Source organism: Myotis myotis, unplaced genomic scaffold (assembly GCF_014108235.1).
Source record: "Myotis myotis isolate mMyoMyo1 unplaced genomic scaffold, mMyoMyo1.p scaffold_m19_p_14, whole genome shotgun sequence".
NCBI lineage: Eukaryota > Metazoa > Chordata > Mammalia > Chiroptera > Vespertilionidae > Myotis > Myotis myotis.
In genome coordinates, this window is record NW_023416318.1 from 53883297 (window position 1) to 53899253 (window position 15957).

Genomic DNA, 15957 nt, shown 5'->3' on the forward strand with positions numbered 1-15957 from the left:
TGAGGCTACTCTCGCCATTCACTCCCGCCTCTGCGACTGTTTAATGCATATTTGGGAGAGTTTTCGGGAAATGAAAACTGAATGCCATTGGGTCTGAGCCACATTTTTAGAGAATAATATAAAGTCTTTTCCAAATCCCTAACTTCTCATATTAAAATGTTGCTGTAATGCTTGCTAATGAGTTTTCCATTCTGTAAGTGGAAAGGTGTGCTTTTAGCTCCTGGGCCCTGAGTCTCTCCCCGAATCCCAGCCTTGTGCTTCGAAAGGTTGGGGTGGGGGGGACAAGGTGTCAGCCTGGCTCAGGGCCTCGGCCGGCCGTGGACCCCACGCAGGGCTGGGCGCCAGGCGGGCAGGAGGGGCCTTCGCACGGCACCTCTGACCAATCTCTTGTGGGATTTATTTTCTTTTTGCCTTAAATTATTTAATGAAATGCAAGTTATCTACGGCGGGCGGGTCTCTTTTATTTTTGTCATTAGTAACTTTTCAAATGACGTTCAGGACGGAACAACCATGGGGCTTCAGCGACATAGTATTTCATTGAAAGAAGACGGGGAAAGCAATGCACCTGGGACCTTTGAGGTCTTAACCAGCCAAAATACCGCTGTGTCTTTTCAGAACTTCGGGAATGCCCGAGTGTTTGTGTGAAATGTGTTCATTTTCCTGAAGGTAAATTTTCTCCCCTGATGAGGTCAGCCCTGCGCTGTCGCCTCCCAGGAAAGCGTAGGTGGCGGAGTAACTTCTCTCCGTTTTCCCCTGCGTGGCATCGAGCCGGCTGTGCAGTGTGAGAGGAGAGGCGAGAATCATCACGGGACGTAACTGCCCCCAGCTCTCTCCGTGGTCTAAGTAATGCTGCCGGGAACTGGCCTCGAGGAAGAACAAGTAAGCAAGCCTGGAGTTTAAGAGACAAGTGTAGGCATGCCCGAGAATAAAACTCCTTTTGTCCAGCCCGCCTGGCCCTTTCCAGACAATCACCGTGTGTTCCTGTTGCCAGACTGTTTTATTCTCGGCTGTGAGCTCGAGCCCTGTTACTCCTGCTCTGAGTGTAATCATAGCGCCACCCCCGGGAAGCAAGGTGGTCGCTGGATTTTCCCATCCCGTTGGAGATAAACAGACTGATCTCCGCGCCCCAAGGCCCTCCAGTTGTTGTTCTTTGGTGTGAAATGGCTTATTGGGCAGCTTTTCTCTTATTTCCGAGCCATGTATTTATTTTATTCTTTTCCCATTAAATTGATCGGAGTTAATTCTGGAGAAATTAGCATCACAAATATGTAATCCAGAAGAACCACGGAAGAAAGAATTCGGATTCTCCAGGTGACCCTTCTCCCCCAGGAGGGGACCCCTGTTCTCTGTCAGGCGCAGTGTCCGAGGGGAGTGTGCAGGGACCCGCCCCGCTCCTTCCGGCGTTTCCACCGCAGCGAGTCCGCCGCGGGCGTGGGAGCGATGCGCCGAGAGGGGCCGGCTTCCTTAGGAACCACAGGCTCGGGGTCAGTGCACAGTCACACGCTCTCCGCTTCCGTGGACAGAAGACCACTCCAGAGGTGATCCCTCAGTGCTGTATTTGTACTTTTGGTTGGCGATTACTCAGGGAAAAGGGCAGAAGTCATTCTCCTCTCTCTCATGTTCTTGGACAGGCAGTCATCTTCACTTGCTGTCTCTCCGCTTTACGAGCGGCTTCCTCTCGGTGTTTAACAGAAGCATTTTCATCGGAAGGTGGGGTAGCTGGGGAAATTCCTTTCACTCCTAAAATGTCCCGCACGGTAGAGGTTTATGTGGTTTCCCACCCGCACGGCCACCCCCTGGCCGCCACCACGCTTCGGGGTGGAAAGCGTTGTGACTGATCCCCGCCACGTGTGGCAGTCACGTACGGGTTCCCCTAGATGCTGGTTTTGAGAAGAATCTGCAGTGAGAAGGATGGTTCTGGGGGCGAAGGTGGCTCCCACTGAAGCCCCGATGGCCTTGGGGAGACCTGGGCTTTCCAGGGCTCAGTGTGAACGTGCCTGTGGCTGGTCCTGGAGCTGCGGCCAGTGTGTGTGTAAGAATGGCGGCCTGAGCAGATCTGTCAGCCCCGGGTGAGGGCGGGCTCTCCAGAGGCCGTCAGGGGCAGCGGAGGGAAGCCATTCAGCCCGTTCAGCCAGGACGCACGCCGTCTTCACCAGCCCGGCCCACTAGGATCCTTCAGATGGGACAGTCTCTCCGAAGAGCGCATCCCTTTCGCTGTCTCTGCCTTTCGTGTGTTTGTTTCTGTTCGTGCTGTTGAAGAGAGATGCTGAGACCATTTTATGCGCATTCCCCCCCTCACTGGGTGTACCGCTCTGCACCTCTCAAATATCATTTGGTTCAAAGAGATTTAAAACACGTAATTTGGGTTCTACCTTATTTTAAACGACGGAGAAATTAGAGTGTTTGCCATTAAAATAATTGCAGAATCTATACTTTAATTCGAGGGCTGGCTTGCACGTAGGACATACATTTTTCCTATTTAAAATTTTGAATATTCGTGAACAACTCTGGGTATTTATACGTTGCTGTGTGTTTCTTTATCGCAAACCGTTCAAAAGGATTCGTTCATTGGTTCTGAGAGTTCCACGTTTTGATCGGGAGAAAACCATCACTTGAGGGAATACTTGCTTCCGAACGGCGCCTCCGCTGCCGTCGGCCAGGGCCTTGTCCAGAGCTTTAGGTGTAAAGCAGTGTGTTGCGGAGTTTCAGCAGCCGCGACTCGCCCGTCCGAATTGGAAGGCATTAGACTTAGCGTAGGTGCAGCATCCTGTGTCACTGTGAAATGGGGTCTTCCCAGCCCTCTGTGCCCAGCGGCCGGCCGGCTGCACCCTGAGCTGAGGTGCTGGGGGGTCTGCTCTGCAGCCTCGCCTCGAAATGCAGGGTCCTGAAGCTGAAGGGAGAGGTTTGCCTCTGAAAGGAGAAATCCCACTCAGATGTGCATTTGAAAGCTGAGTCTGTAGGGAGTGTCCCCAGCGTTTGCCTGCAGCGCCCGCTCTCAATCTCCCTGCAGTCGCTGTTAGGAAGGGGAGGCAGAGAGCAGTTTCCCTGTCGGCTCTGCAGGCAGGCCTGGCCATCAGCGAGGCAGGAAGCTGCACGGCTCCTGTAGGAGGAGGCAGCCGGCTCCATTGTGACGGCTGGGCTGCTCCACAAGGGTTCCACCTGCTTTAAAGCGTCGCTGATTTTAGTCGGTTGTAACGCCCCGCAGACCCCAGTGACGAGCTGAGGTGCTCTCGGCCATGCACTGGGCGGCCTTCCTCACCCAGAGCCGGAGACACCTGTTTATGCTGACTGTCTGTCTCGCCTGTAGCACTGTCTTCTGTTCATACGCCTTTTATACAGCAAAGGAGCAACCCAAACACGCCCCAGCCTGTGTTCTATAAATACTGGTGAGAAGACCCAGGCAAAACCACGGTCTCGGCTCACTCCGTGACGCACGGCCACCCGCAGGCGTGTTTTGTCAGATGCTGCTGCTGTGGGAAGACGGGGACGTGTAATGAAAGACCGAACGCTACGGAGCGGCGGCAGCAGGGTGACTCACGGCTCCCGGAGTGAGGTGCTGGGGATGGAAACGGCGCCGGCCGCCTTCTCCCGGGGCCCCGTGACCTGCCGCCACGCTCTGTTCTGGGCTCACTTCTTTGAGAAATTGATGGGTTGATGTTCCTTTTCGTCCCTTCCCGTTAGAGGACAAACATGTAAAGAGTCTCCCAGGCCTTTGCAATATGCCTCTGTCCCCGTTTTCTGTGTTTCTGGTTCTGTACATGCGGACTTGTCAGCAATGTGCATTCGCTCCTGACTCGGTCCTGTGGGGAAAGGAATCGAGCATCCGACACGGACCTGACCCGGACGAGGCTTTTCCACCCATCACCTGTGTGCGCCGGCCTCTCGGAACCAGAGGGACAGACACAGGCCACGGGAAGGAGCGTGAACGCGGTTCCGGTGGAACAGGAGCGGCCCCGGGGCACAGAGGGAGGCGTGCGACTTCATTCCTGCCTTCACGAGCCGATGTGACCTTCGCCTGGCGTGCTTGACCTTGACCCTTGCTCCCCGGACAGGAGGCTCCAGCACCAGCAGCTGGGCGGGGCAGGACTCCTGTGGTTCCCTGCGTGAGCCCGGGGCGTGGTGTTCTGTGCTTTGTTTTTACGATCCCAGAACATGTTTTTAAAGGAGTGCTACTTGTCAACAGCTCCGTACGTAGCCCTCGTGTGCCGCTGGGTCGGACGCCCTGTAACATGGCGGTTCTGGTACCACTCCTTTCTGGTCTGTGTCCTCAGAGCTGGGTCTCAACCATGTTTGTAGCTTACACGTGAATGTTCTTTTCTAATGTGTGTGTCTTTGAAACGGATTAAACAGTAGTTTAAAAATGTCTGTGTGTGTGTCTGTGTGTGTGTGTGTGTGCGTGCTTTCAGCTCCGTGCGGGGCGCTGAACACCAGGCCCGCGTGAGAGGCAGCGGTCCTGCTACTGCAGCTTCCTCACCTGAGGATGGTGTTCCAAGGCAGCGGTTCTCAACCTGTGGGTCGCGACCCCTTCACAGGGGTCGCCTAAGACCACCGGAAAACACATATATAATTACATATTGTTTTTGTGATTAATCACTATGCTTTCATTATGTTCAATTTGTCACAATGAAAATCCATCCTGCACATGACGGTCCATAACAGTAGCAACATTACAGTGATGAAGTAGCAACGAAAATGATGTTATGGTTGGGGGTCACCACCACATGAACTGTATTAAAGGGTCGCGGCACTAGGAAGGTTGGGAACCACTGTTCTAGGGGAAGGGAGAGGGAGAGAGAGACAGAAACATCAATGATGTGAGAGAACCATGGATCACCTGCCTCCTGCACGCCCCCTACTGGGGAGTGAGCCCACGACAGGGGCATGTGCCCTGACCAGGCATCAAACCGTGACCTCCTGGTTCATAGGTTGACACTCAACCACTGAGCCATACTGGCTGGGCCCTTCCTTCCTTCCTTCCTTCCTTCCTTCTTCCTTCCTTCCTTCGATGGGAGAGTCTGGGCCCCAAGGAAATGTACATATAACACTCTTCTTGAGGCTAAGGACCCATGCCTTAAAAAGCGTGCAGTGACAAACAGGAAATCAACTTGCTGGGGGAAGGGTGCCCCCTGGCCCTTCCTCTCTGGAGTCAATTTAAAAAATAAAGAGTAACTGGTAACGGACACACACCTGCAGCCACCCCTCAGCATGGACAGTGCCGCTTGTTGAAAAGTAGCCAGCGCAGCCCCTCTGCTGCCTTGTCTGTCCCCAGCTCCACGGAGCCTCCTGCGGGCCCTCTGTGGCCCCTGCTGCTGACCGCTGGTGGGCTGGCCCGGCTTCTCTCCCTGGACTTGGGTGGCATTGGGCCACGCCGCCCACTCTCTCGCTGGGGGTCCTTCCTCGGCATCTGGGAACCTCTCCTCTCCTGCCTCCTCCTCCCTGCTGGGCCCGGTATTTCCCCGACTGTGACCTCCTTTCAGGGCGCAGGTAGGCCATCGACAGATAAAGTTAATGGAAATGTTCTTAACGTTCACCGAGAATAAGCAGACCGTGACCTGGGTGAGATACAGCCCGTAGAAGGAGGCCCCGGTGACCAGCACCTGACTCTGAATCACTTGTCGGGAGAAGCTGACTCAGAAGGAAGAACGAGGGGATTTTACATCAATGATCCGGTGCTGCTGACATGTGACTCCCGGAGACTGTGGCCGCGAGAGAGCCGCAGTGTCACGGTGTCCTTGGTCCACAGCGGCGCGGTGCTTTGGCACCAGGAAAGGTGTCTCCCTCCTGGCAGCTGTGCGTGACTTCCGCGGAGCCTGCGGCCCCCCGAAACCTGAAGTCCTTTTCATATGAACTGATGTGAAGTCGCTGTAACTCTTTCTCCCAACCCTGTTTCTCTCTCCACCCCCCGCCCCACTTGAACACACGGTGTCACATTTCCTTCTCCTGGTGTGCTCCTCCTCTTCCTGCCGCCGCCCCGGGGACAACGAAGCGTCCCTCTACGTGTGTTTTATGTAGAAGGAACACGCTGACCACACGGGGCAGGGACGAGACTGGCACAGGCATCACGAGAAGTGACAGGGACAACCATCATCAACTAAAGCAAAGAGAAAGGACGTTCTAGGCCAGTGATGGCAAACCTTTTGAGCTCGGCATGTCAGCATTTTGAGAAACCCTAACTTAACTCTGGTGCCGTGTCACATAGAGAAATTTTTTGATATTTGCAACCATAGTAAAACAAAGATTTATATTTTTGATATTTATTTTATATATTTAAATGCCATTCAACAAAGAAAAACCAACCAAAAAAATGAGTTCGTGTGTCACCTCTGACACGCGTGTCATAGGTTCGCCATCACTGTTCTAGGAGCATCCTGGGGGCCCTGCCCCCTTTCAATAAGGAGCTTGGTTAATAAATTTTTCAAAATATATTTTTATTGATTTCAGAGAGGAAGGGAGAGGGAGAGAGAGAGACATCAGTGATGAAGAGAATCACTGACTGGCAGGTGTGCCGGGTGGGGGAACAGCACTCGGGAGAACGGAGACGAGCTCGGCCCTGCAGGTGGGGCAAGTCAGAGGCCCCCTGTGCAGAGATGGGGTGGGAGCCAGCCGTGGGGGGGCTGCGGAGGAGGGAGTGAGGGAGCGGGGGAGCCGGTGGGCCCTCAGGGCCAGGAGTGGGGCTCCCACCTGCATTGGGGCAGGCAGGGACCCCGCTTCTGGGTTCCGAGGCAGGGATTGGCGCTGGCCTTCCTTTGCCGTATTTTGGGGACTTACCATTGCATTTAGGGCTCTGCACAAGCTTTGAGTGTGATGCTGAATATAGGGTAACCACAGCGCCCGGCCAGGGTGGCTCAGTGGTCGAGTGCCGACCTCTGGACCCGGAGGTCACTGTGGGAATCCCCAGTGCGGGGCTGCCCCTCTCTCATCACTGATGTGTCTAACTCTCTATCCCTCTCCCTTCCTCTCTGTAAAAAAATCAATAAAATATATATTTTTAAAAAGTATTAAAATAATAATAAAGTAACCACGGCAAGAAGACCGGCATCCACAGCGGGGAGAATATCGCCGGGCACAAGGACACGCCCAGGCCGCACCGGCTCCCGCACCGCCCGCCGCCTCCACCTCGGACTCGCCCCGCCCCCGGGGCGTGGCCACCTGCAGCCCCGCCCCTCCCGCCCCGCCGTCACGTGACCTGTCAGTTGTGGAGACGCAGGAAAATGGCCGCCGGGCGTGAGGCGGGCGCCGCGCTCTCTCCGCGTCCCGGCTGCTGACCCGGAGCTGCTGGGCGGCGGCGAGGCGGTCAGTGAGGCGGCGGCCTCGGGTGCGGGCGGGGCGGGCGCGGCCGGGAGCCGGGGGTCGGGCCCGCCAGTCCGCGCGGCTGCAGCGCCGGCCGGTCTGGGACTGGCGGTCTCAGGCGCGTCTCTCCGGGGCCGACGGGCGCCTCGGGGCGGGGCGGGGGGGGGGTGAGCCGGTGCCTTCTCGGGGCCTCTGCGCGCGCCTCCGGGGCCGGGCTCCCCGCTTCGCGTGGGTTCGTGGGGCTGCGAGCGGGGACGCCGGTGGGGCGGAGGCGGGAGGGATGGGGGAAGGGGGGAGAGGGAGGGGGAGAGATGGGGCTGGGGGGAGGGGAGATGGGGGAGGCGGGAGGGATGGGGCGGAGGCGGGAGGGGAGTGGGGGGAGGGGGAGAGATGGGGCTGGGGGAGAGGGAGGGGTGGGGACGGGGAGGAGGGATGGAGTTGGGGGGAGGGGTGGGGTTGAGGGGGGGTGGGGCTGGGGGTGGGGGGCCAAACTGTGCGGGAGCCGCAGGCACAGCACCTCCGCCGCCGACCTGGACGCGTGCGCGACTTATTCTAGAGACGAGGTCGAGGTCGCGGCCGGTGCTCCCGCCGGCTTCTCCTGCGGCCGGTGGGTCGCGGGGACTCAGAAACGCTGAAACCGTCGCCCGCCCGGGGCCCTGCAGCCCCCCTGCGGCCGCCAGGGGCGCTGGCTGCGGGCTGCTCCCCGGCCCCGATCCCCGGGTGTGGCCGCCTCGCCCCTCGGGCCGCGGTCCGGGCGCCCTGTGTCCGCGCTCGCACCTCCACGTCGGGGCGGGGCGCCGGGCTCTGGGGTCCAAGCGCCGCCGGGCCGGGCCGGGCCGAGCCGGGAGCAGCGCCGGGCCGTGTGTCCTTTGTTCTCCCGTCACCGGCGCGGGCGGTCATCCGAGCTGGGCATTTGGTCCCGAACAAAAGGCAGGAGTCCGTTCTCTCATAGAAGGACATCCCGGGGGAGAGGCCATGGGCCGCGGGGACTGCAAGTGACGGGGCTGGAAAGGGCGGGGAGCGGAGTCCCGGGCCTGTGTGTTGGGCACAGTTTCGACCCCTTTCACCTGACTGTGCAGTTATTTAATGACGCTGAGCCCTGGACAGCGGCGAGAATCCAGCCCCAGGTGGCCCAGCGGGAAGGGGTGAGGTCAGGGGCCGGACCAGGCGGGGGTGGGGGTGGGGGGGTCTGTGCTCTGTGCCCCGCGAAGAGGCTTTTGAAGGAGAGCGTTGAGGTGCAGCTTGGCCAGGGCTCCTGCTTGTCTGTGTTCAGATGGCGTTTCCAAGTGGCTTGTTTTTGTCCCGTCGTCGTGGTCAGAGCGATCTCCTCTGATGCTGGGGCTCTGTCCGTCCGTCCGTCCGTCCGTCGGGCCGCTTTTCTCCTCCTCGGCCCCTGGTGGTGGGCATCGTGCCGGATGTGAGGTGGCTCCTGCCTCGGGCGGTGTAGTCGAGGGGGGATGTGGACGTGGGTGAGGAGGATGGAGGGTGGGTGTGGTGTGAGTTTAGGTGTGCACGGCGTGGAGGCGTCCGGAGCAGGCACTGGCCCGTGGTGTAGAGTGAGCGGGGCCACCGGTCACCGCAGGCTCCGGGAGCAGGTGCGGGTGGAGCGGCCTGGGGGGCGGGGGTCCTGCTGTCCAGCCTGTACTGGAGGCGGGCACCTAGGAGGAGGGGCAGTAAGCAAAGGCCTGGACAGAAGAAAGGGCGGGGAGGTGGCGTGGCTGGAGCTGGAGTGTGGACGTGTGGCTGTGAGGAGGGAGCAGGTTTGGGTGGAGGAGGGGATGGGCTTGGGGCGGGAGAAGGTGAGGTGGAGGGAGGTGAGATGGGCCAGATGGTGAAGGAGTGCGTGCCCCCCACCATCACTGAGACCTGAGCTCAGGAGCCCTCGCTGCTCTGCTCGGAGCGAGGCTTTTCGGGGAATCGTGGAGTCTGAAGGACGAGGGAGGAGGCGCGGCTGGGAGACACTGTTGGGAGGTGCCTAGCCACAGCAGGTCCTTTCCCGGAAGCAGTGCCCACACGGTGTGACCTGCGATGCCCTCCCAGCCTGTGCCTGTGCCTGTGCCTGTGCCTGGAGTGGTTAGTCCCGGGCTGGCACCTGACTCCATCTGAGTAGTCAGAGCCCTTTCCTGGGGCTTTTAGGTCTGGGGGCAAATCCACACTGTCTCTGGTTCTAGAGGCGATTGGCTTGGGGCTGTTGGCAGCCATATTCCCCTTTGTGTAGACGTTGGTCTGTAATGGTAGTAGGTTAAGCCAGTGGAGAATGAGAATTCTGCTGGCATCTGAGGTCCGGGCCGCCTCTCCCACAGCGTGGTGATGGAATAAGCCAGTGCCCTGCGCGCTTCGTTCCGCTGAAGCCGGTTGAAGTGTGCGTCTTGCACTGTTCGGAGCCTTAACTCAGTGTAGATGGAAGACCCAGCACCAAGGCACCGAGAGTCTGGTCGGCTGATGTCGGGCACGGGAGGTAAATTGGAGAGAAATGGCAGCTGCTGGTCCTGGAGACGGAGGTGCTGTGTGGAGTGGGTGCGAGCGTGTTCAAGGGAGCGGAGCACCCCTGGCCACGGCAGAGGCGGGGGCAACGGGCAGCGGGCGCAGGGGCGACTTTGAGTGTGTCAGCGGGGTGGGGGGAGGAGGGAGGGGGAGGGGGGAGGGGGGGAGGTGGAGGTGGTAAAAGGGAGGGGTAGGTAGAGCCAGACCCTGGATGCCTGACTGAGGTTAGACGCGATCCTGTAAGAAGTGGGAATAAATGAAGGTGCTGGGTGTTGGTGATGACTGTTAACAAAATCTCTTACTGGTTTCCAATTATAAAAGGACCACAATCTAGAAAATTAGGAATTAAAGGTTCTAAAGAAAATAAAAATTACATTGATGTCATTTCTGTATTTAAAAAATGTAATTTTTAAAAATGTAAATTTATATAGTTGAGACGCTGTGTAGATAGTTTTCTAGGCTATTTTTTTCTCCCAGTTAATACAGCACAAGCATTTTTTCTGTCAGTACATATTCTGGAACCATTTGATGACTGCATATTTTTCCACTGTGTGGCTGTCGCATGATTTGTGGAATCCCCATCTCTAAGTTTCTTTGAACTCATGACTAAAGTTGTGTTGTATTTAAAATCTTTCTTCATGTTTCTTGTGTTTCTAGAATTGATTCTTAGAATAAAGGTACAGGATCAAATAACATAACCTTTTTTGATGATTATTTAAAAGTAAGGTATTCAGGTATACTTTACATATAATGTAATATAATTCACTTTTTAGTGCTAAGCTTTGAATTTTGGCAAAGCCATATACTTGCGTAATTACCACCACGGTGAGGATGTACGACAATCTACTCCCCAAATTCTCTTACCCACTTGTAGTCATTGCCTTCCCCACCTTTAAGCCTGACGGCGTCTGGTCTGTTTTTGCCTGTCTCATGTTCCCTTTCTAGAATGTCATCAGATGGAATCATGCAGTCAGCAGTTTCTGTCTTCTGGCCCCAAAGATAGGCTTCCGTCCCACACGAACACCACATCCACCCCACCCCAAGGCCCCCCAAAGTCTCAGCACCTTGCAGGATCAACTCAGCGCCCAAAATCCTTTCTTCAGCTTAAAAGTTCTAGTTCCCATCACCTAAACCAGGTGTGAGTGAGGCTCCGGGTCTGTCCGTCCCGTGGGCATGTCCACCTGTGAGCCTGTGAGCTAGGAAAGAAGGCGTGCGCTGTGAGGGGCGGTGCAGGGCCAGGCGGGGAGCCCGGCGCAGGCGCCGTCCAGGAGTGGGCTGGGAGAACAAACGTCGTCGCCAGGCCCGAACAATTTTATCCTCTTGGCAAAGCAAAGGTTTTAATTTAGGTGAACTCCGATTTATCAGTTTTCTTTTTAAAAAAAGCACCACGCTTTTAGTGTTATATTGAAAAACATCTTTGCTTAATCCAAAATAGTCTGTTTTCTTCTGGAAGTTTTGTGCTTTTGATGTGACATTTAGGGCAGCTTTGTGTTCGTATGTGTATTTGGGGCGGTATGAATGAGCTGAGGTCTGTTTATTTGAATGTCCAGTTGGATAAAACCAAGTTCCTACACTTTGGGGCTGACGTTCTGGCTGTGGTGGGTGGGCAGTAAGCGCGCACGTGCTGTGTCTGTGGTGGTGGTCAGTGCCACGGAGAACAGAGGGTGGGACGGGGGGGGGGGCGCTGTGGGTAAGTGACATGGGCAGCCGGGCCTGGTGAGGTGACTGGGGCTGAGGGGCGGCCGTGGGGGCCTGGTTAGTGCGGAGGCCGTGAGGGGCGCAGTGCCGTCCGCTCAAGTGAGATGGGCGAGGGGTGGTAGGGGCTGAGGTCAGAGTGGACCTCCGTGCCGCGTGGGCCGGAGTACACATGCCAGTCCGCCTTGTTGCTCGGAGGAGCCGCTGGAGGGCGGGGAGCAAGGGCGGCTGTCGTCTGACTGGGTGCTGCTCAGGTGGCTCTGCAGGCAGCGGCTCCGCAGCAGCGTCGCCGGGAGCTGGTACCACCAGGGGCCTCGCCCAGACCTGCGCAGCCTCTGAGCGGAGGGCCAGGCCTCTGCTTCACAAGGTCTCGGTCCTGGTGCGGGCGGTGGCTTCCTTCAGGAGCTCTGGGCAGCTTCGCTCTCCCATCCCCTGGTTGCCTGTGGATAGGCCGTGGGAAGGCAGAATGGAAGTAGGAAGAGCCGGGGATGTGGGTGGAGGTGCTGGCAGCTGGGACAGGCGGGGTGTGGGGTGGTGAGGGGTAACCAGGGCGAATCTGATTGCTAGGCAGAGCCCAGGGGGTTGCTCAGAGATGGGCTGCAGAGTGAGAGGGCGAGGTGAGTCGTAGGGAGGCTTTGGCCTTAGAAGGAGGAACTAGAGCTGCCTTTACTGAGGCGGGAAGACAGCGGGGGAGCAAGGGAGCACTCTCTTTCATGGGGAAGATGCGGGTGGGAGTTGGATGAGTTAGGTTGAGGGGAGTGTGAGCCTGGGAAAGACAGGAGCGGGCATTTCGCCCGCTGAGCCGGGGCGCTTTGCCTTCAGTCCTGCCCAGTGGAGGTGATCTGTACAAGCTAAGGGGCGCTGTTTTTCTAATCACACACTCTGTATATTTTATTTATTTATTTATTTATTTTTATTAATGTCAGGAAGGAAGAGAGAGAGACAGAGACATCAATGATGAGAGAGAATCATGGATCGGCTGCCTCCTGTACGGCCCCCACTGGGGATCGAGCCCGCAACCCGGGCCTGTGTCTCTGACGGGAATCAAACCTGGGACTCTTTAGTCTGCAGCTCGACGCTCTATCCACTGAGCCAAACCAGCTAGGGCAACTCTGTGTATTTTATCTCTGCTTTCCACAGGTACTGGGATAAAGGTAACTGCAGCCTCCACAAACATGTCGGTTCTGATATCACAGAGTGTGATCAATTATGTGGAGGAGGAAAATATCCCGGCCCTGAAGGCGCTTCTGGAGAAATGCAAAGACGTGGACGAGAGAAACGAGGTGAGACCGGGCGGCGCTGCTCCTCACAAGGATGTGTGATGCCCCGCGTGCAGGCAGCGTGTGTGATGCCCCGCGTGCAGGCAGCGTGTGTGATGCCCCGCGTGCAGGCAGCGTGTGTGATGCCCCGTGTGCAGGCAGCGTGTGTGGTGCCCCGCGTGCAGGCAGCGTGTGTGGTGCCCCGCGTGCAGGCAGCGTGTGTGATGCCCCGCGTGCAGGCAGCGTGTGTGATGCCCCGCGTGCAGGCAGCGTGTGTGATGCCCCGCGTGCAGGCAGCGTGTGTGATGCCCCGCGTGCAGGCAGTGTGTGTGATGCCCCGCGTGCAGGCAGCGTGTGTGATGCCCCGCGTGCAGGCAGCGTGTGTGGTGCCCCGTGTGCAGGCAGTGTACACGGGTCGAGGCGAGTGAGTAAGAAAGTATCACACCCTCGGTGATACTGACTTACAATAAGGACAATTTCTTGTAGTTAATGTACTTCCAATTCCATATTTTTGGAATGCATTTGAACTTACATAAATTATTGTGTATTGAATTGAGATTTATGATTGCCTTTTTTGCAGATGGAATAATCAATATTCAGGAAGTTTGATTACTAAAATCTAACGCGCTTCTAGGACACTTCAGAGAGCTTCTATAAATAGATTAGCCAAACAAAATTAGGACTTTGAAATATTTCCTTTAATGGAGCCCCAATTACCTTTCTGAGGTGTCCATGCCACACACCTTGGGATTTTAAAGACCCTGTATCTTTAAGAGAGAGTTAAATAGTCATGTGCTCTGTTTAATAAGACAGGGAAGTACACAGTTACCGTCTCATTATCGTAGGCATTTCTAGTCAGCAGGAGACTGGGGGTATAAGTACAATGCTGGCCTTATCTCATCATGAACAGCTGCAGCAGCTTATGGGCTAATAGGTTTTTGTATGAATTTTTAAGCAAAGGATGTACGTGTTTTATAAAACATAATAAAAATAATAACTTTGTTTCTGAAAACTGCATTTTTCATGTAGTACGATTTTTTTTGCCAGTAGATAAGCTCATGAGACGTTAGTTTAGTTTTCACGTATACACGTATGTGTATGTGTGCGAACCTTTCTCCCTTTAGTCCTGATGGTACGTGTATCATAATGTAACTGTGCTGTAGAGAGAATTTGGTTCCCATTGGTGCCCGAGGTGGTTGGTACATTGTGCTGATGGCTTTCGGAGCCTGGTGCTAATGGTATTGATAGATTGTGAACGAAATTGCAGTGCTGATAACAGGTCAGTCATGCTGTGGTAAAAGAGGTTTTGTTCTCTCTTTGACGTTTACATTGTTAGAAAATTGAAAACTTAAGACTTCCAAGGTGTTTCTAAATTCAAGAAACCCTGTAAGCAGTGCTGGCCGTCTCGCTGTGGAAAAGAGAGCGTGGTGCTAACGGCGTCTCGGTCAAGCCCAGCGCTGACTGTGTCCTTTCTGTCCCCAGTGCGGCCAGACCCCGCTGATGATCGCCGCCGAGCAGGGCAGCCTGGAGATCGTGAAGGAGCTGATCAAAAATGGAGCCAACTGCAACCTGGAGGACTTGGTAGCTCCTGAGAGGAGGCGCTCATGGCTTCTCCTTCTTTTCCTTAACTTGGCTGTTTGTTTGATGAAATGATTCTAAACGAATGGGCGGCCAGTTATACGACCAGTTACATATCAGCTTTGCCTAGTAATATGCTAAGTTAATTTTTAAAAAGGGAGAGACGTTTTCACTTTGAATGGAAGGTCTCAGCTCTTCATGTCGTTATATGTAGATGGCACTGTGAATAGGGAGCACACACATGAAATCAAATGCCTGCCTAGAAAATACCCACGTATGAGCCATGTTACCAGTTACGCCGCCTAATGCTGTCTGTTATCATCAGTGTCATTACATGGTCACAGCCAGGAAGATGCAGTGCCTCTGACTCCACTTCTGAGTGGTCGATCACTGTTCCCAGAGGCTCTCATTTCTCTTGCTGTTTCCCGGGAATTATGTTTTAGGGTTACTTACACACCTACATCTGTTTTTTTTTTCATTTTATTTTATATTTTTATTGATTTCAGAGAAGAAGGGAGAGGGAGAGAGAGAGAGAAACATCAATGATGAGAGAGAATCATGGATTGGCTGCCTCCTGCACACCCCACATTGGGGATCGAGCCCACAACCTGAGCATGTGCCCTTGACCGGATTCAAACCCAGAACCTTTCAGTCCGCAGGCTGACGCTCTATCCATTGAGGCAAACTGGCTAGGGTTACATCTGTATGCTGTTTTTTTAAATTGATTATTTTCAATTGATGATTTTTATTGAGTGGTCATTTGAATTAAATTACACTCATGAATAAAAGTTAGGATAGGATACTTGTAGCCTTTACTTAAGAAAATAAAGGAGAATAAGTGATTTCTTTATCACATCGTTTCTAAACTCATCATGGGATTGCTTTAGTTTGCCCGCCTGCAAGTGTGTTCTTAAGTCTCATTATGGTCTTTAATTTCATTTACCACGATGGCTGCTAGCACCGGATTAGCTCTGAGGTTTGCTAGTCATCGTCTCTCCTTTTTAGAAAGCCTGGGGTGTGATTAGAAGTCTGGGGAAAAGACTGACCAAGCAGTTGTGGAAGCACTTCTGCGCATGGTAGTAATGCAGGCAGACAGACCCATCCCCCCGGCTGAGGGTCAGGGTGACGTTAGAGTCGAATGGTAACTGGCAGTCTGGCGTGGTCCTTCGGCAGCACATTCACATTCCTTCAGGCTGCTTTCCCTCGTTTTGAATGTTCTTTCTGGTTTTGAAACGGTAACATAGTGTCTTGTGTTCAAGGACAACTGGACAGCGCTTATATCGGCCTCCAAAGAAGGGCACCTGCACGTGGTGGAGGAGCTGCTGAAGTGCGGGGGCAACCTGGAGCACCGCGACATGGTACGGGCGCTGCTCCCGCCCGCGGCGGGGACTGTTACCGGTGACAGGCCCCGGGGAGCTTGGGCGAGGTGACACAACGCTGTTTTGAGGATGTCATTAAATGACCCTCAGCATGTTTAAACCCAGGTGGTATAATATCTGCCTCTTTTAGAATATCCTTAGTCATCATCTCTAGTTTATTTTAGAGTTTAAAATTCTGAAATATTGTTAAAAATACTCACCACCATTTAGTATGTCAGTGTTTTAGAACTTATGAGAGAATGTTTCCTTTAAGAGGAATTTTAAGAGGGACA

The 15957-nt window shown here is 54.8% G+C and overlaps 1 protein-coding gene across 10 annotated transcripts in view; it reads left to right on the top strand.

Annotated features, from left to right (window-relative positions):
- Positions 1–7175: 7175 nt before the first annotated feature.
- The window catches only part of KIDINS220 (kinase D interacting substrate 220), a 59809-nt gene continuing 51027 nt past the window's right edge, over positions 7176–15957 (top strand). For all 10 annotated transcript variants that reach the window (XM_036335421.1, XM_036335412.1, XM_036335414.1 and 7 more), the window contains exons 1-4: positions 7176–7293; positions 12610–12752; positions 14211–14309; positions 15566–15664. In XM_036335421.1, the coding sequence (XP_036191314.1) occupies positions 12645–12752; positions 14211–14309; positions 15566–15664 (306 nt within the window). In that variant the 5' untranslated portion in view covers positions 7176–7293; positions 12610–12644. The remainder of the gene's footprint in view (positions 7294–12609; positions 12753–14210; positions 14310–15565; positions 15665–15957) is intronic.